The sequence below is a fragment of the Lepisosteus platostomus genome, chromosome 10 (genome assembly GCF_059453375.1).
Source record: "Lepisosteus platostomus isolate fLepPlt1 chromosome 10, fLepPlt1.hap1, whole genome shotgun sequence".
NCBI lineage: Eukaryota > Metazoa > Chordata > Actinopteri > Semionotiformes > Lepisosteidae > Lepisosteus > Lepisosteus platostomus.
Genome location: NC_142620.1, coordinates 2544191 through 2565591, shown reverse-complemented (window position 1 = coordinate 2565591; position 21401 = coordinate 2544191). Strand labels below are relative to the sequence as shown.

General features: G+C 38.0%; 1 protein-coding gene and 1 long non-coding RNA gene across 42 annotated transcripts in view; one reads left to right on the top strand and one right to left on the bottom strand.

Moving 5' to 3' along the window:
• Positions 1-500: 500 nt before the first annotated feature.
• LOC148653014 (uncharacterized) lies at positions 501-4382 on the top strand. The gene is made up of 2 exons (XR_015941574.1): positions 501-1078; positions 1829-4382. It is a non-coding gene; the product is annotated as an uncharacterized LOC148653014 (long non-coding RNA).
• Positions 4383-5647: 1265 nt separating this feature from the next.
• Positions 5648-21401, bottom strand: part of LOC148653013 (neurexin-3a) — a 386386-nt gene continuing 370632 nt past the window's right edge. For 13 of the 41 annotated variants that reach the window (XM_088647432.1, XM_088647440.1, XM_088647446.1 and 10 more), the window contains 2 exons: positions 20323-20401; positions 5648-8386 (listed from right to left, as the gene is read on the bottom strand). In XM_088647432.1, coding sequence (XP_088503558.1) covers positions 7461-8386; positions 20323-20401 — 1005 coding nt within the window. In that variant the 3' untranslated portion in view covers positions 5648-7460. Of the gene's footprint in view, positions 8387-10427; positions 10679-20313; positions 20402-21401 lie in introns of those variants that run through there. The other 28 variants (XM_088647430.1, XM_088647435.1, XM_088647437.1 and 25 more) reach the window with 7 other exon arrangements.

The window sequence follows — 21401 nt, the reverse complement described above, 5'->3', positions numbered from 1 at the left end:
TTGCATGGTTTAGCTATTTTCAGATACCATAGATGAGTTCCAGCCTTCACAATGCTTTGGAGCCACAACAACTACAATTGGATACAAAAGCACTGGAATACAGAATTGAGGTGACAAGTAACAACTGTTCCAACCACCTGCCACATTTAGATGTGGAAACTATTCATTATGAGAACAGCCAACAACTTATTATTTCTCAGCTTTGCCTTTGTATATTTTGTGTTAATGACAAAATTTTTACTCTGTAATTTCATTGCACTTGGAAGCGTCTGTCTTTTCTCTCTCTCTCTGTAGCTCTGCAGGGTAATGTGGTGGAGAGGCTGCCTCACTGTCCACAGGTCTTGGGTTTGAGTCCTTCTCTGTGGAGTTTGCATGTTGTCTTTGAGCTCAAATACACTCTTGCCTGGTCCTCCTAACTCCCAAAAGCATGCTGGCAGATCAACTATTGCCCATGCATTGTCCCTGTGTGTGTGTGTGATGTGATGGATCGGTGTAAAATCCAAGGCAAAGTCCTGCCTTGTGTCCTGTGAATGTCATTCCTGGACAGGAGTAAATATCTTTCCAAGTATTTTTCAAGCATTCATTGGAAAGGTCCTTCTGTCACTGAATGCAAACATGATCTGAAGAGCACACAGAACATAATTGCTTATTTTTGGAGCTCTATCGACTCTTCAAAATAATCTTAAACTCCAATAAATAACCATTTCAGCAAACACCAATCAGTACTGCAGGGCTCTGCAATACCATCTGGCTCATTTAAACCAGTCAGTAACATATTTTTTCACACTTCACCGCCTCTGTTTTACAGTGCTTTATGGTAGTTTATAACTAGCATAGCAGATCATTAAAGTAAAAAAAAAATCAATTTGGTCAATACTCTTGTTGCGTTTTAAAGACTGTATAATGGTGCTCGGTGCTCGGGCGGTGTGGTGGTGATTAGCATTGGTGCCTTACAGCTGTGGGGCCCTGGGTTCAAGTCCAGCCCTCGTGTGCTGAGTGAAGTCTTGGATGTTCTCCCTGTGGCTGTGCGGTTTCCTCCAGGTGCTCCAGTTTCCCCCGTCAGTCCACAGACATGCTGGTAGGTTCATTCCTGGTGTGAGTGTGTGAATGTTCATATGTTCTGATTCACTGCAGATGTACTTCATCCCTCAGTGTAGTAAAGCAGAGTCAGTAATGGGCAAGAAATCAATGCTAACAGAAGCTGCAGAAAATTTACCTTTGACATATTTTACCTAATGAATGTGCTATACGTACGACTCGTTTGTCAAATTATTGTAAGATACAGTGATACTACAAGTCTTTCTTCATTTTACATTTCTGTTCTGCAATAAAAAGACATTGAAGTTAAACTTGTAAAAGTTTAAAGTTTTGTTAAACGTAAAACAAAAGCACTCACAAGTGCACTCTGAATAAAAAATAATAATTTTGTAACACTGTAAATTAAGTGACTTCTGAATATATTCAAAGACATTTCACAAGCAGCTTATCTTCAACAAATTGAAAACAAAACATTTTATAATGCCTTCCTATAAAAGAGAGTAAATTCTGTGGAAAAAAGATAATGTAAGGGAATAATTGTGCCAATTACTTTCAGCATTGCTCTAAATATCCCATATCAGCTTTCTCCTGTATTTCCTAAGATGATCTCGGAGCATTGGTCAGAAGTGAGGGATACTGTCTCTTACGATACTAGGATAAGCTGATTGCTGAAACTGATGCTCACATTTTAAATGTCAAAAATTCAATTTTGTTTAGCTTATATCTCAATACACAGCTATTTCTCCTTCTGTGCCTCATCAGTTGGTGATTACCATGTATTGATCAGCAGGGCCCTGATTAAGAGCCTCACTCCAGCCCCGGAGCTGTGAAGACTCCACAGGCTGAAGGACCCATCTGCTCCTCGCTCAAGCCACAGTGCCGCAGAGGAGGCTCTCACTGATAACACTGCAGACTCGGGGGGGCTTGGCACAGCAGGGGCAGCTGTAGTGCCGGAAGGTGAGGACACCCGATTGCACTGCTGTGGGGAACCCCACTCACAGACCCCCAACATCACTGCTGCTCTGCTCGCAGACCCCCAACATCACTGTTGCTCTGCTCACAGACCCCCAACATCATAGCTGCCCCGCTCACAGACCCTCAACATCACTGCTGCAGGGATCCCTGCTCACAGACCCCCAACATCACTCCTGCGGGGAGCCCTGCTCACAGACCCTCAACATCACTGTTGCACAGGGAATCTCATAAGGAGTCTATTCACAAGGCCCTGATGGCACAAAGGAAAAACAAGAGATTTCTGCACTAGGCCTTAACCAGCATAGTAACCCCTTTCACTATCTACTGCCAGCCAGCAGCCACATCACTCTGCAACTCACCACTGGCAGCCCAGTGGAGCTCAGCAGGTGTGAGCCTGGTCAGTACCTGGATGGGAGACTCCTGGGAAAAACAAAGTCTGCTGCTGGAAGAGGTGTTAGTGGGGCCAGCAGGGGGCGCTCACCCTGCAGTCTGTGTGGGTCCTAATACGGGGACACTAAACTGTAAAAAGGTGCAGTTCTTTGGATGAGATGTAAAACTGAGGTTCTGATTTCTGTGGTCATTAAAATGCCCAGGGCATTTCTTGAAAAGTGAAGGGGTGTTACCCTGGCGTCTTTCCCATCGAAATTTCCCATCAGCCCTTACCAATCGTGGCCTCCTAATAACCCCCATATCTGAACTGGCTTCATGACTCTGTTCTCCTCCCCCTGAGAGCTGAGAGCTGAGAGCTGGTGTGTGGGGAGCAGACTGGTGCACTATGGCTGCCGTCACATCATCCAGGTGGGGCTGCAAAATGGTGGTGGAGGGGATCCCCATTACCTGTAAAGCGCTTTGAGTGGAGTGTCCAGAAAAGCACTATATACTGTAAATGTAAGGATTTATTGTCTATATTGATTTTTTGAGGTGTGAAACCATACTCTCTTCAGCAATTCTAAGATGTTTTCCATAAGAAGAAATATGAATTCACTATTGTGGTGTTTTTGTTCTAGCTGGTTCTAAGAGCTTTCTTTCTAAAATATTTGTAATGTGACTGCTTTGTGTTTAGATAATTTAGATGATTTGATTAATAATGAGGTTGTCATTCCTTTTAATGGGTGAAAAGCTTCGCTTTTAATTCTGTATTAGTAAATTGGCTTTGAATCCCTCCAAAGCACTCAAATTTATTGGAAAGCAAGATAAAATAATGTCTTGACTAGCAAATCCTTGATTGAGATAATTCATACTCAACACTACAGTAAGTATGTGAAATGAAAACAGTTTGATGAAGCCAGCTCTAATCTATTTGCATTCTCACAGTGACCAGATAAAATATTAATTTATGTTTTGATTGGACTACATTTTGTTTCTGCCTTCTTTGCAAATATCTTCAAACGTTTTTAACACCACCCAAGTCCCTTTTTCCTTTTAAGGGAAAGGGTCTTGGAAATAGTGATTATTTCCTGAGACGTTACTAAACATTTTTACGTTGAGATTACAATTTCACCTGAATGAACCTGATCTGAAGTTGTTCTAGGCAGGAGGCTGCAGAAAACATTCATCTGGAAGTTATAATATACTCATACATACAGCACCATCATTGCTACTGAAGAAATGACATTGTTTCTTTACTTCTACCAATGTAATGAATTTTTAGTGGGGATCAAGGAGCATTTCAGAGACTCCTGAACTTTGATATTATTTTTGAATCCCTGTATGAATTGGATTGGAAGATAGGATAGTGCCACAAAAGTTATGATATTTGCATGGCAGTCGACCAGTCCTTTGCAGAATGGCATACAGGATTTCACTATGAAATCCTTGCTTGAATAAAACATTTTAATTGGCTTTCCAATTGCAGAGAATCAGAAAAAGTTATGTGAATAAAGTGTGGCTTTTCTCCTACTTGAAATGGTAAGGCTGAAAGTCTGATAATTAACAGGCAGTTAAAAGGAGACAGAGACACATTCTAGTTGAATTTTGTATGCGTGGAATAGAGAACCCTTGTTGGTCACACCTGTAGGATGGCAGCTTCTATAGAAAGGGTCTGGAATCACTTTAATTAATTGCTTGATATTTCTTAACCACAAAACAAAAAAAAGGATAAATATAGCATTCTTTCGTAGAAAGATGCTTATTTCTGGAAAGAATTGCAGCAGCAAGCAGGAACCTATTTAGGAAGCACAGGACACAAGATGGAACTTGACCCTGGATGGGACGCCAGTCCTTTGCAGATTCTATTAAAAAAAACGATTGTAATACTTACACAGGAAACTATACTACGGTCAGTGCTGAAATGCAAAAAAGTGTAAAAATTGAAAGAAAAGTCTTGTACTATTGATTGAATAATAATAAATGTCCCCTTTTCTACATAATGAGAATGGGCTAATAAGTGTGAAAATCTGATTAATTTTTTTCTTTGTAAGATGTGTTGAATGATTTTGGTGTCTGATTAAGCATTGTCATAAAAGTGTGCACTTTCCCCCTATTTCTTACTGCTTTTCTAGTGGAGTTTTCGAACCCCTTTTCCCCATTGTTCCAGGTGGGCTCTAACATGAAAAGACCTTGGCCTCCAGTCTCCAAGCTTCTTTGAGTTACAGGCTGTGGGAACACTCATACAGTGTCCCGTTTAGCTGAAGAAAAAACAGCAAATAATATCAAACAGGGAAGAAAAATGAACAACCCAAGGAAAAAAAAACAAACACAAGATCACATGTAACATCAATACACAAACAAATTTGTACAAACACTAAAGAAATGTGTCTTGCATGTTTACAAAGATGTGTATCCTGTTTGATTAATGGCACATTATTGAAACGCAGGTGCACAGTATATTAGAAAGGCTATAATACCTTGGTAGCATGGCTAATAATTCCAAATTGAGAAATCACGCTCCGGCTGCAAGCAGTTGAGGTATGAGCAAACATGAGACAAAGAGTTCCTGACTGCAAACACAGATAGTAAAGTATGATGTTTGTACTTTTTGTGTTCTACGTTAAATTAATTTTAAAGAAAGTGTAAGCAATCTTTAAGACATGCTTCTGTGCTGTTGATTTAGGCTGTTTGAGAGACAGCAGCGGATTTCTCACTATCACCATTGCAAACAAGCCCACAATCTCTTTGCATTTTCAAAGTGCCTTGAAATTGAGTCACACCCCAGTTGCTTGCTTTGACCACAGGAAAATGATTTGTTGCTATTGACAGGACAGTGCTGTGAACAACCTGTTGTTGACCACAGACGCCTAAGAAACAAATCAAGATTTCAGCAAAGCAGCAGACTGAAAAGCCGGTGTCTGCAGGTTGATGTCATTAGCCTGCGTTTGCATGTGCTTTATCAAAACAGGCCCAAAGAGTTCTGACAGCATGCCACACTTAGGACACATGTCACAAGGCATTTGCTCCAGTGCATGAATGAAAAGTCATATTTAAATATGGTCTGTGACAAATTGTACAACCCCATCCCCTTATTTGTACCTTTTTCTTAAGCATATCTTACATTTTAAAGATCAAATTAAAAGTACTGGTACTAGCTTTGCACAAGAGTAAATGCTTAATTATTGTAACTTTTCCTACAACGTCTATGCAAAAATGTGCATGCAATGTTATAAACAACAGTAAATTGTACACTAACATTCACAGATTTGGGAAGAACATTTTATTGCTAAGCATATCCTCAAACATGAATGCAAAATAAAGAATGAGTGATTTAAAGCAGTAACAACACAGTAAATCAAAATATATACGTCGACTTAAATTTGGTTAAAAAAGAAAACAAAAACATGTTTAAAGCTCACATACAGTCCGCACATACTGACATGATTTAAAAAAATCAACTTTGTAAATAAGAATACACAAAAAGATAAAACACAAAATGAACTTAATACAATAATAATTAAAAAAAGGAAAATGAAGTCATTTCACAAGAATCCATAACAGTGAAATCCGTTAACAACAGACATTGAGATATAATCACATTACTTTTCATTGGTTTGTCTTAGCCGTGCTGAAACACCATTTTAATTTTTCTTCATTGTTTAGTTTTTCTTTCAAATAAAAAAATAACACTAAAATAATCGATAACAAGGAAGCCTTGATACAATTAAGAAGAGCATTTTGTATTTGATTGATAACTTCCAGTAGTCAAATATTCATGCGACTTAGAAACATCAGCGAGAAAGATTGGATCTCTAACCTAACAATATTTTCCTCTCTTTACAAAATATGTATATTTTTTTGCTCCAAAGTCTTTCTCCATATCAGATAACAGTTTTGAATCTCCTCATGAAATACATTGAGAAACCAAATGATCAGTCTGTACAATAAAATACTAAAAAATTACAACTTAAATGTTATGTACAATATCTACCTACAAAGTACAACAGCTAGAATGTAATAAAATATGTAAACAAATTTGTTGTTTGACACAGTTGACTGTGACAACAGATAAAATTCACACTTTCACATTAGATTTATTTCTGTTTAAACATCCTTAACAGTGTTATAGAACTGTAGCAGTCTTCCATCGCACATCACAAGATTACTTTGCCACAGCAGCTCAATAGAAAAGAAGAGACGGGGAATGAACTGTCGCACTGAAGGCTTTAAAAGATATACGGGTACAGGCTGAAAAAAATGCACCTGCGACTGGTTTTCTTGTTTCGTTTAAAGAAAAACAAGGAATGTAACTCTGATGACAAATTGTTTGGCCTGCAATATTCGTTCAAGCGAGGTTGAACGCGGTATAGAATTGGATGGCATGCATTACAATCAGGAGCGCGCTTCACTGAGGCCAGAAAGCACAGCACGCCCTCCATGCCTCAGCGTCGGCTTTTAGGTACACTGTACGGCGTACGATTAAAAGTCAAGAGTCAGGCTGAACCGGACAAACAACGCCATAGGATCAACGCTGTCAAACATTGTTACTGGTTCGCTTCATTTAATACAGTGTTTTTTTGCACAGAGCAAAAATCATAAGACACCACAATTTCATGATGTAGAAACAATACAAATTTGTTGTTATTGTATGGCGGTAGTCCTTATTTGTTGATGGTTTTTTTTTCCCAATGATCCTTATTTTTTTCTCACCCACTCTTGGAAAGATGCCAGCACTACATGTCGTATACATGCTCAAAATGGCCAAAATATCTTTACAGGGTTACAAAAAAACAAGGTTTACATCAAGGATCACAGATCTCTAAAAGTCACTTGGGATAATGATGTAGCTGTGAAGGATTCTACACTGATAATTTCTCCACCCAGATAGAAGAATAAGGTCACTAATGTTGCTATTAGCCATCTTGGTTTGCTTGCAATAGTAAGTGTGCTTTATATTACAGTACATTTCATAGTTCACTGGCTCCGTGCACCGCTTGGAGTTTCAGTTCTCGCGTTTTTAATTGCAGCTCCCAACATGGTTAATTTGTATAATATAGTTCTCTCTCTTGTTTTTTTTTTTACACGTAATATTCTTTGTCCTTGTTTTTTTGTTTCTTGTTGCCACTTTTAGCACTTTGCTGTTTCTCCTTCACGATCGCGCCGTTCGTCTGTGCTGAATTGCTTATGTAATTTCGCGTTTCGTCAACCTGGTACGATCCTTCGTCCCTGTTTCTGTATTTATACATTGCGTACAGGAGAATAAGGATGCACAAAGCAGCTGCAGCAACTATTCCGACGACCATTCCGGTTGTGCTGCTAGATTCACGAACCACCTCTGAGGCCCCCGGAACCTGTTTCATGCCTGGCTCCGTGGGGTGTGCTGTGGGTACATTATGGAACATTGGGGAGGTTATTAATGGGCTCTTCAGCTTTGTGCTGTCTATCTCATAGGCAGTGGGCAATGGAAGCAAGACTATGTCTGGCTGGGGTTTAAGCTCTCGGTTATTCATCTTGCCTGCCGGCAGTTTGGGCACCATTTCGGGCGTGGAAGAAGCTGTGGAACGGATCAGCTCAGGGGATAACGATGTGGCAGTAGTCCTACCAGATTCGAAGGCTTTGTTAGGCCTAAAGTCCTTGGATTCCCACTTAGGTGCGTGAGCTTTGTAGCCACCTTCAAAGGCCGACGTAGACAAGGTCTTATCTGTTACCAAGGAGAAGGTGGTGTAAAAATCTTCATCATCGGTAGGGGGCAGGTTAGAGTCGAAAGCTTCCCCTGAGCCATACCCAGATATCACCAAGCCATCATCATCACAATCATCGCTGCCTTGGTCCGACAAGCAAGGTAACCCCGCCTCAGAAGTCATGGACAGGGAATCTTTGGTGGTCTCAATAATGGTTGGGAGGGGGCGAAAGGTTGGGGGAGGGGTAATGGAAGGTGCACGAGTAGCTATAGGAGGAATTTCTAAGGGATCTTCTACAAGTACAGGGATAACTAATTCACCTCCTAGGATTGAAAGAAGACAGGAAAAGCATGTTAGCACTCGGTAGGACTTCTCTAACCACATTTAAAAATTATAAGAATAATGATAACAACAACAACAACAACAACTATAACAATAATAAAAAACAATACAGTTTCAATAAAATCAGAACAAAACAAAACCAAACTGGAAACAATGTGAAAAAGAAACGAAACCCTTAGAACAGAATCAAAAGGCTTTCCAGGCTGAAGCAGAGGTGAGCCAACAGTCCTCCCCACTTCCCACATTCGCCCTGTTGCACGCTGGGCTGTTCCCTTCCAAAGGGCGGCTAGCTGGGGCTTTAGAAAAGAAGGACTCCCCTCTCACCCAGTGAGTGACACTGAATAATCTCTTAAATGGAAGTAATAAATCTCATTTTGCAGCTAATACAGAGAGTGAGGTGGCTGTCAGATCCCCTCTCTCCTGCCAGGAAATACTCCGGGCCCAACAGCTCCTCACTGCTTGCCTTTTGACTGGCTATATACTGTACAGCTACCAAGATGGCAGGAAGTCAGGAAACAGCTCAGTGACAGCTGAATGTTCAGCCTCTGGCAGTGCAAACAAGTCATCTCTCAGGCCAGTTATTGTAATCGCCATGAAATCTGCACACACATACAGATCCGGTCTTCAGAATAGGTTGAACTGCAGTGTACAAATGAATGATTGAAATAGAAAACAAAGTCTTTAGGATGTACTCCAGGTTTAGACGCTTGCAAGTCCTTTTTCTTCCGTGTTTTTAAACTCTGTCTACGGCATAAAAACGTCCTTTTCTTTTTATATCGACATATATACTGCACAATATATCTCATAGTAATAATTGTAATAATATCACTAGTCTACTGAATCTACTGAAAACTTTTGAAATGCAAAAATGACTTTTATTTTTAGAACATACACATTCTAACATTCTTAATGTTTTTCCTCCACCAGTGTTCCCAGAAAACAAACAAAAAAAAAACCTCATTAAAAACAAAACAACAGCAACAACAACAAAAAACCCCAATGTTAACTATAAGTTTTCGGGGAGATGCTGTATGATTGCTGTGTTAAACATTAGACTTGCAAATATTTTAGCTGCTATGCTTTTCTTACAAGTAGCAGTTTATTCTGGGGAAAAGTGCAATAATAAATTTTGTAATTTCAGACTTGCACGACAAAGTGTCTACATGGTATGTCATAATTACATAGTTAATCCTGTTCAACGTGCAGCGCTTGAGAAGCAAAGAGTGGCAAAATCAACTAAAACCAGCTGTAAGTCGGCAAAGTGCAATAATATTTAAGAATACATTTCAAGGAAAGGAATGTTTTGGGAAAATAATTTTCAAAAAGCATGTCATATGACAAAGAGGTGTTTGATTTTCTCCTGAATCCCTGCCCTTTAAGTCAAATTGGAACATTCAGGTTGTCACAGAAGCTGTCAAAACCTTTTGCCATGGTACCTGCTCATAAACTGCAAAGGCTGCAAACAGAAAGCACTAAAATAAAGCAAAAACCAAATCATAATTAAAAGAAAAAAATGCAAACGTACAGTTAAAACATCCTTGAGTACTCACAAACGTAAAGCAGACATGACATTATAGACCATTACATTGTAGACATTCACAAACTAAATGCACAGTAAGATTTAATAAATAAAAAAAGACCGAGCAAGTCAGTCTAGAAAATATAAATCAGCTTTCAAAATCATAACAGCCTATTAAAAAAGTTACTGAAGGAAGAAAGCATACCACATAATTTTGGTCAACTTACATCAACAAATTGCCCGCATGATTTTGGCATGAAGAAAAAAAATTTACAAAAGAAAGTTGTGTAAGAATGCTCTTGGACAAGTATAGTTATATTCTTGTAAAAATTGACTTTAGCAATTGCATCTTTTGTTTAATAATATTTTTTGACAAGATGGTACAGGGAGGCAACAACACATACATCCACACCACATAACATGAAAAATAAACTTCACGATCATTCTGTTTTGTTTTTTCTTTTTTTTCTCTCAAGTATTACAAAAAACTGTACATCTATAACTTTTGTTTTTTTTTTCCATTAAATATCTACATTCTAATAATTTCAATTAGAGTTTTTGCTTAGTTAATTTTGGAATGAATGGATGACTGTACATATTTTAACACTGCTAAAGAAGAGTGAGGGGAGTGGGGGAGGTGGGGCCTATGAGCACACTGCATAGGAAATGAGAATGATGAGGGTGAATGTGAAAGTCAGTTGCCATTTCCATGTAAAGGCAGTACGAAGCAGTCTGGCGGCATTAGAGCTTTTGGCTGTAAGGAAGGGATGGGGATATACAAACAATGAGCATATACATGCCCATCTACAAAAAATAACACAACTCTAACACTGACAGTCTCACAAACCCTAAACTGCAACTTCTTCGCCATGCAGATTAATCATTCATTAAGAAATGTCTTAATCAAAATAGTATCTTCGAAAACAAAATCAATAGAAAATAGATCAAGCTCAATTCCAATCTGGAACCTCTTCACCAACAGTGATGCAGGCCAAAACTTATTAAGAAACAAAACCCAATTTGGCCTAGTATGACAGAAATTCAAATTGGAAATATGGATTTCAGCTATGCTTTCAAGAGAATTTTCCCATCTTTGTGGATAGAAAAGAGCACCAATTCGTGATGGCAGGCCAGCAAGACACGAGCTGAAGCAGTTCCAAATCGAAAAGAAAAAAGAAAGAAATAGATCCAGAAATAATAAGAAAAAAATCTTCACATCTAATTTTTCAACTTTTTGACAATAATTTTGAACAAAATCAGACAGATCAACAATTAGAAAAATAACAACAAAAATTAGATATAGGTATCGACTACAAAAATAAAACAACAATTTTCCCAAGGGAAGAAAGAACAAAGCAATTTTAGTTTTCCACACACTATTATAGATGAACAACCAGATGCACACACTAAACAGACACACTAAGAGGGACAGTTTTGTAGGCAACTGTCACCTCTTTTATGTGTTTTAAGGACAAAATATCTTTTATTAGTATTTTTAAACATGAAAGGGGCGTGCAGTCTGGATGTACGTCAGAAACAGAAGAAATTGGCTGAGAATGGGTTATTTTTTACTGCAGATGTTAATGCATGCTTCAAGTAAGTTGCATTTAGGGAAAGTAGAAGAACAGAACAGCAAGCTAGGGCCAAGGAGGAGGTTAGCAGGTAGAGAAAGGTTAAAGGTCAGAGGAGTAGTTCTTCCAATGGCTGTAGATCTTGCAAAAAAACGAATTAACCAGCGTGAGTCTGACAGGCTTCAGGGCAGCCTTATAAGATTGACAAGGAGCACAGTTACCAATTGTTGACATAGTCATGCTAAATCAAGTAAGAAGATTTGCAGTGCATACCCAATACATTGTGTTTTTATCGTTAAATCAAAGTATTGTATTTTAGCTCCATGTCAGAAAGCACCTTCAGAGAATGTTTTTGGTCCGAAACAACAATGATTTTGCTGAACCATACTGATGCAGGACCCACAGTCTTTGGTTTAACTACTATAAAGAGTACTTTGAGGAATTCCACAAGAGGACACAAGGCTTTAATATCAGAATTCAAGGCATTGTTATCTCATTTTCAATTGGGATAAACATAAAAATATAGTTAAATCTGAGACCAGAGGAATTTTTACAACATAAATTGCATTTTTCCCTGTCTGAACCCTTCTGCTACTGTCTTTTAAAAAATATTTTACTAGTTAAATGTTTTGTTAAGCTTTTTTATCACAATTTTCTCGAAACCAGGTTGTGGCTTCTATTCTGTTTTAAATGGCTATTCTCAATTACAGTGTGTGCAGAAGAACTAGCTGGAAGAGCAGTGAGAATACATCTAGTTTGGATAACTAACAATAACACTTTTTAAGAGTAATAGATATAATTATTGTTTTTGAATTTAAGAATACCAAAAATGCTCAGGACACTTGATGTTAACTCTATATTCCAAAGCCCATTCTTCACCAAATGTTTAAGCATAGAAAGCAGCTGAGTTGATAAACAAAAAGGGAAGTCCAATACAATAATTAATTTACACAGGAGAGTAAAGGGCACGCTGTTTTGTAGAACAGCAAGTAAGAAGAATGACATGATGCTTGTTCTTAATACAAGTTTGCTTGTCCACACTCCTGCCTTTCATGGTGAAAAGTAAGACTGAGGAGCAGTATTTGTGTACAAATGTGTTCTCAGGACTTTTTAGTTTATTTAAACAGTTCAATTATAATGGCCTGAGCAGATACAGAGAAATCATTAACTGAGCTTTGTAAAGGTTTATCGATAGCAGCACAAACTGCTAAATTAATTAAGTCAGGCTTAACTGAAATGCATTTCTGTTTGGAATTGTTGTCTTGTCTGGTTCTTGCCTAGAAACTAATCACTTTTATAGACATTTTTGAGCCATGCATTATGTTTTCTCATAATTTTCACTTCATCTGAGTTTACTCCCTGATAAACAGCAGAAGGGTGGACTGGAGGAGTGTATATAATGTGTGCTACTTACAATGGTTATTTGTTAGACAGTGTGAAAGGTTTCTGAGATTAACTCAGGACACCAGGGCCACATGTTTAATAGTGAGGAATGTGGTGAAGGTGACTGTTGTAGACTTATAAACACAGGACAGTTGATTAAAACAGAAGCTATTGTATAGCGATGACATTACATACCACTGTAGAGCTTTGTACTTGAGATTGCACTTACTGTATGTTCAAGGTGTCAACAGAGTTCTCTATTAATGGGCCACATACAGTAGAGTCAAAATACATATTTTTTTAAAAATCCTTATTTTTAGTTGATACATATTACTTGATGGTCTAATACACTATTGAGGCAAGGGGAATTTATGTTTCACATTAACTCATTAACACACAAAATGTGCAGGATGCCGATTGGGAAGATAAGCTATACTTTATATAGTATGTGAGATGAGTAAGTAATGTAATTTTAAGTTTTAAGACATACAATACAGTGGTGATCAGGATGGTCAGAATCTATGCAGTATGATTTAAATGTCCTGTGAAGTTTACTAATTTATTCTTAAATTAATTAACATATCCTAACCTACCACCTGTACCTTTTCAATAAAAAAAACATTTGTTTTAAACAAAAACTACCTGTACCCTTTCAATTAAAAAAAACAACATTTATTTTAAACAAAATTTCAGTAGAAGGTTTTTTCAATGTTGAAAAAGGCTCTCTTGGGTCCTTTCTGAATTGCATCTGTCTGAGGGGCTTCTAATTGCTTGCCTGTCTAAAATCACAGACCGGCTGCTGAACAACGTAAGTCTAAAGAAAAGCCTGAAAAACAAGACAAGCTAAGGACTTTAATAAGACAGCAAGTGTAGACGGCTCATACAGTATCGGTATGTGTTTACCACTGGATTATACAGTTCTTCTTTATTGTTATTTTATAAACTTGAATGAAGTTTAATCTGCTTATTTAAGGTGACTAGCTTGAATTCCAAATGCTGATGTAAAGCAATGTTTGGAGACATGCATCAATGAGTTGCAAACAGTTTTAAATTGCTTAGGCATATACCTTGACTTCTCCATTCTAATTTGTAAGTGGCTTTGTTGTGTATACTGCAAATTAAGAGTGCTACTGTTGCTATTTTCTATGTGACTGTCTTCTACCACACATATGTCCTAGCTGTGCTGCATTTATAACTTGAACAATTTATTTAATCTTCTGTCATTAAACGGATTAAAAAGGAAATATTTTTGTTTTAACATCCAGTTTGTTTAATGGGACATGGACAGGATGTCTAGTTCTGTACTGACAGACAGGAAAAGATGCCGTGCTTAGGAACAGTGAAAGTACTGGTAATCAGTAATAAAATGGTTTCAAAACTTTGCCTTTATCCAAGAAACAAATACACAAAGTGCAAATCAATTTTTATTGCTTAGTTCTCTTCTCACTCTTGTAATGCTAGTAAGCATATGCTCCATTTTCTACCTAATCAAAGACACCAGGGGAGACAAAGTGCATTTCACCAAAGTTCTATAACTATGCCATGTGTATTTTTCACATTGATTAAGTGCATGGTAGTTATAACTAGTGGAGTTCAAAAACAATAATGTTTTCAACAGCTAAGAGAAGAATAAGATAAACTTAAAATATAACAACAAGTTTATGTAAACTATTCCATAGTAGTATGAATGTGGCTCACTTTAAAAAAGAATAATGTTATATATTAAGCATTTTGTAAAGCTCTCATAATTATTAACAAATAGAATTATGACTTTTTATTACTATACATAATTAAATTGTGGGGTGAGTAATTATGTCACCACCTGAGCTGGTGGATTAAAGGTGAAACGTCAGGGAGAAAAGACGGCCTCAGACTGTTTAATGTCTTATGTCTCAAGGGTGGCGCCTCCTACAGTCTCCTGCAGTGTCCCTGGTCACTAAGATGGGGCACTGGTTTGCAAATCTGGTCCTCAGGGAGGAGAGCCACCTACTGGTCCACCTGCACCACTACAACATATACACTACTACACAGACAGCCTGCTTTCCCAGCACTGACCAGGCTCAGCCCTGCTCTGCCTCTGAGACCTGTAGAGATCTGGCTGTGAGGTGGAAACGCTGCTGTCATGCCTTGATAAAATACAGGCTAAAAGTAATGGAGCACTTTAAAAAATCAGAATATTAGCGGGTGTGTTAAGACTGCTCTTTCCATGTGTGTCTTGCAGGGATTTATCGGCATTTTCAGCTATCAAGGTGAGTCTATTTCTGTCAGTCCGTTGAACAACAATGCAATTTCTATGATAAAGACTTTCAAGCAGGCTGAAGAAAAAAAAAAATTGCCTCTTGCCAATCGAGATGTGTGCCTGCTAATAACCTGGGGTCTGATTTAAGGCTCGTTCAAATATGACAGCAGGTCCAGAGCGGCAGCAACACATCTCGAGTCTGGAGTGTGAAACACATCTCAAAACAACACTCTTTTTGCAGAACTGAAGTGTTTATTTGATCAGAGAAAATATGTTTTTTTTAACAAATTCAATTATCACATTTCGAGTTCAAACAGATGCGAAATTTCCTTTTGTCTTTTTTTAAAGTCAAAAGCCTTAAGATCAGGGATTCTGGATCCAGGTCTGCCTGGCTCCAGCACCCCCGGGCCTTTTTTCCAGCTGAGCTCTTGATTGTTTAATTGGACCTCACATTTAACTCATACTTTATTAATTACATGAACATTTTGAATTGTTTTCAACTTTGAAACTTCGAGAGTTTTATATGAACCTAGAAACATGTATTTGTAACTCGAAAACATCTATTCGGTTTTTAATCTAAATTAAGGCTTCAGTTTAGATGAATGAGAGCAAAAGAATGCAAGGGCGAAGAGGAGCAGGATCGGTTTAGGGAATTAATAGAAATTTCAGTTGGTTTTTTGGCCAATAGTGAATTCACCCCACCAATAATGGGTTTACTGCTGTCTTTCCATTTTCTTTTCTCAGTAAATACACTGACCACAGTGTCTCTTTTTATACCTACTTCATCCATGTAAAGTACTGATCTGTAGTGTGTTCTTCCAAAGCTTCATATGTAACACCTGCCAATGTCTGATTGCAATCAGAGCAATATTCATCTCAGGCTCCCCACAATTATTCCTGTGTTTGGCCTGGAGGGTTGATGTTACTCATTTTCTCTGTGATGATTTCATTATAGGTGGCCGAAATGAAACCTGAGCGAACAAACAGATATGATTTGAGACCAACCAAGTTATGACTTTTCATCTAACATTAAAGGTGACATTTATTTACTTTCTCAGTGGTGTGTGAAAAACAGAAATTGTGCTTCCCTTAATAAAGAGTATAAGAATCTGATATTAACATGTGCATTTCCCTGCCAGGCTGTCCACATTTTCAAAGCAATTGTGATTATAAACAAAGACAAAAATCTAATATTAGAATATGACAGAGTTCAAATCTACTGGCTAGTTTTAAATACGTATAAATATACATCAGTTTTGGAACAATGATATATGTTGAGTGGCTTAATAGCAGATCCTGAAGTAAAATAATCCAAGATCGGACATACAGTATATCACATTTGTTTTAAAATAAATTCAGCCACAGCACACTGAACCTGAGCTATCCTGTAGCAAGGTAACAGTTACCCCAGTAATTAGACCTCCTGGGAGACAATGCACTTACTCTTTTGATATTTTCACCTCTTCTTGTCGAGAGCAAAATGCTTTAAGATAGAACCATACCACAATAATCAAGCAGAGCCCTTCTGCATTTCCTAAGTAACTATGCCAGGCTTGATAAACGTATTCTATTAATTATGATGGAACAGTATAATGAAGTTATCATGTATTCACATCTGTATTAATAACCGTTAAAACATATCTCCCTTTAGCAAAGCAGTAAATAATTTCATAAATGCTTGTTGAAGCAATTAGTGCCAGGTTAGAAAGCATAGTACTTATCCAAATGTAAACACGAATTTCGGATCTATTTGTTTTAGTTTTAATGATTTTCCTTTTTAATTTTGGAGAATATCCCTCTTATGGAATTCCACCAGGGACAAGGGAAAATCCGACAGTGTTACAGACAGAGAACGAAATCACGGGACACCACACTAACAGCACACTTCAAGATACAGACAGACACGGACAAACTGACAGACAGAGCTGCAGAGAATTCATACAGCAGCGGTTTCTAGCACTGCTGCTCTTAGGGATGTTGAACTTGAAATAAACAGTACAGGCTGGCTGGGTTAGCCTGATTGCACAGCTATGAAGTAAACACACAATGGCACCATCAACGTCCATGCATTGTAAAATGGAAGTCACGAGGAAGTTGGTTTTAGTTAGTTAAAAGCTACAGCTATTGCATGCCACAAATGACTTTTAAGATCAACAAATAAAATAGAAAAACAGATATACTTTGTGGCAATAAAATTCTTTTTATGCCATCTGCATTAAAAAACATTTATATGCAGAACGGCTACAACAGGAGGAGGAAGGGAGTAGGAAAGAGAAAAAAAATCATTCTTTCGCACACAACTTTCTTCAGACAGATTAGGGTTGCCCACGCAAGGCCAAAAAAATTGATGGCAAGAAAAGATTTTGTTGCCTTTCATTTGCTTTGTTAATCAAAAATGGGAATGTTCCAGTATAAGCCATACGGCACAAATAATTAAAGAAAAAAAAACTAAAGAAAATTGTTTTTAACCACCAAAAATTCATGCGGCACAAGATGAGGAGAAAAGACAGAAATGTATTATTCTGGAGTTACTGGCAGATGAGGACACCAACATAGGAACCAACTTAAAAACCAAGAAACCAGAAATTAAACTAAAATAAAATAAAATAAAATAAATAAAAAAAAACACTCGTGCTTGACAAAAGAAACCACATGTCATGCAACTGTCCACTTCAGCTGATGCTGGGGTTAAAATGAAGGCGTGAATTTCTGTGTAAACATGTGATTGGATGACAGGGGCTGTTGATATCTGTCTTTTTTTCTATTATAATAACTCAGGGGGCTATTGGGACAAACGAGAAATCAACTTCTTTTTTTATTAAACAGCTTACTCTAAAATACTCATTGGGAGAACTTAGGATCTAACCTTCAGGTTAACCATGATAAAATGCAACAAAACTTAAATCAGCCAGTCATGTTCCTGTAACCTATGAGATCCTGATGCTAATTTTGTGAAACAGGTGCAATGCCACTTAAGAAAATGATTAATCTGCACAACCCACTGAAGACTGAAGGGTCTGTGAAATTATTAAAGTAATTTGACCCAGAAAATAGATGGGTTATAGTACAGAAGAAAGACCTTTTTTGAGTAATCTACATAAACAAAGAAAGTCAAAGGATTCTTTGTGAAATTTGATAGGTTAAAAAGGGCTTCCCAAATATATTTTTGAAATTCTAGTAATAGAAATGCTTAAAAGCAGGCAAATGCAAGCAGATCCTGAGTTTATTGATCTCTATAATGATTCAGCACCTCCACTGCTATCTCAAAGGAGGAAATGACTGTAATATTAATATTTGAAGAATATTGGTTTCATGTTTTTGCACATGAACAGGTCATCTGCACGGAGCACCCTGAAACTGAAAACAGTCTGCGATTCTAAATTTAAGGTCCTATTGGGCACCGTGGTGCTTCACAGCTCTTATGCCCTGGGCTTGATTCTGGACTGAGGTGCCTTCTGTGTTGGTTGTAGCCTGCTGACACATTGTGGCCAAATTGGTCAGTGTCTTTTATTTCTGTGTGTCTGCATATGTGTGAGTGCCCTGTGATGGACTGGTGTCCCGTCCAGGTTGTGCTTCTGTCTTATGTCCTGTATGGACTGGTGTCCTGTCCAGGGTGTGTTCTGTCTCGTGCCCTGTGATGGACAGGTGGCCTGTCCAGGGTGTGCCCTGTCCAGTGCCCTGTGATGGACAGGTGTCCTCTCTAGGGTGGGGTCCAGTCTTGTGCTGTCCTGTGCCCTGTAGTGGACAGGTAATTATGCTCTGAAATGGGCTGCAGGTTGCTACAGGCACAAGCAGGAATAAGTAGCTGTTTGATATCGGATGGGACCGTATTTAATTATTTGAATCTTTATGTCTACAAGTCCTGTGCTACAGAGGTAGGATCCTGTAACTGGAGGGCAACTGCCTGAGCCACTCCTGCTGCGCCACAATGCCAGCTGCACACTGCTTCTCATCACCGTCACAGGGGGACCTGAAAGCTGGTAGGGTCCTGCCCCACTACCCTGGCCGTGCCAGCCTGGGGAATTCCCGTCACAGCTGGATGGAGGCACTGCTCAGGCCAAAGCAGCGAGAGGGCACCAGCTCATCCTGCCTCCAGAGCAAGCAGCTTCTCTGCCAGTACAGCACTAATTCAGCAGCTCAATTCTGCACACAATTTATAAGTGTCTGACGTCACTGGGAGTGAAATTCTATATGGGAGCTGAAAATTACATGCAACCAAATTTAACAGGATATAAGAATAAATTTACAAACACTTTTAAAATAACTTTTGTTACTGCATTACAGCTACGTGACTGGCTGCTTGTGATCTTGAAAATTTACCCAGAAAAACAGGTCTGCTCCAAAGTTCTTCCAAAAGAAGTTAACTCAGAGTAAGTTATACTTTAAACCTACATTTTCTAGACATTAGGTTTTGTATTTTTTTATTTAAAAAGAACATCGGCAGTATAGCACTTTCACCTTTAAATAAAACTATAAAAAAACAAAACAAAAAAATTGTACACAGAAATTCGATGATATCTGTTCTCTATTAAAATGTTTAACTTAGGGCAAGCCTCTAAAAATGAAGGAACAAAAAGAAGATAACTAGTTGAATTGCAGTTAATCTGCTAGATATTACAGTGTAATTTTTGCCAAAAGCAAATTTTAAAATCTCAAAATGTATCATTTATCAAAAATGCAAGTCAATACCGCATGGCCAAGTGTCCTCAAGTATGATACATTTTGAAGCATCACTGCAGAAAACATGGCTTTTGTTAATGCTAATTTTGTACTTTTGTGCTTAAAGATTTTTTGCTCTCATTCAAATGCTGAGATAACAAAATTAGCATAACTATATTACCATGTTAACCACTTTGCAAATCCCATGGACAAGTGTAGCCTTATTTAATGTTTGCATAACAATAATTGGGATTAATGTGACTTACAATTCATTACCTATTTGTTGACTTTTAATGTACAATTTGTAAGGATTTATATGTGGAGCTCAGAATATGCTTATCATTCATTAGAAACAAAACCATTAATAGATACAGATTTACTTTTAGCTTAACCTGTACAGTGTGTGCACATTTTTTTTTCTAATTTACTAATTATTTGCAGTTACACTTTGTGGTTCCATGGGAAAGATGCTTTAAGGATTAGATCCTCCATTGCAAATTAAAATAAAAATGTTAAAGCAAGCAGAGATAAACTAACCTAGCCCACCTGTGTGTCCGGAATCACACTCCTCCAGGTCCTCATCGTCACTAGAGCACTCCGCAGAGGAGACAATGTCATCTGTGGTCTTTGACCCCGCCACCATAGAAAGAAACACACAAGAAAGAAGAAACAAACCTAAATTAATTCCTTTCTCACTTTTTAATTCTGCATAACTGGAACTGCATAGCAGGTCAAACCCCTTCCACTGCAGGATCCGAGAACAACCCCTCGTTGATTCTCATACTAACAGTCAGTGATGTAGTTAAGCAGTGAGTTACAGTACGAATTAGAATTAGAAAGGCCTGGAAGGTCTGGTGTTTGACAGTGCTGGAGAGTTCTGGAGAGCAGGGGGTCTGCAGTCCGCAGATAGTGGAAGATTGGGGTGTCTATGTGTTTTCAATCCAGTTGGGCTTTTAACAACCTAAATCAGCTCGCTATTGTCTTGATTGATCCAGTTTACGCACTTCCCAGTTCTTCAGCTGGTGGTGTTGTGAAGAGACATGGAAAACCTGCGGATACACAGGCCCTGTAGGACCAGGATTAGTAATTCCTGCTGCTGAGTCTGTGGATAAATAATGATAAGAAGTCAAAAGCTTCTCTGTTTTGTTTAAACCCAATAAAATGTTCCTCTCACCTGTTTAAATCAGGTGGAATTCTCTGAATACCCACAATGTGTATCCAATTACAATTACAATGTCAAAAATTGTTCTGCTAACTGTTGGTAAATATGCAGCCTAAAGTCTGACAGTTTTATTCAACCAGGAAAAGCTCACACAACTCACACAATAATTTCTATTTCAAAGGTGTGACCCTGGATGTTAATTATAGTAAAATCTCATTTAAAGACTTTGCACCGGGGAAAACTCACTTCACTACCTTAAACTTCCTCACATCAGCACCATAATACTCCAGAAAGAATACGAAAAGATGAAAGTTTAAAATATATTGGCACTATTATGAATACAGATATTCTCATAACAATGTTTTCTTAGAATTAATTTTCTAACACCATAAAATTAGATGTGTGCAGTTTGACAAAAAGCTAGCTCCTGTTTTAATTGAAGCTCAGATAATTAGCATTTTCT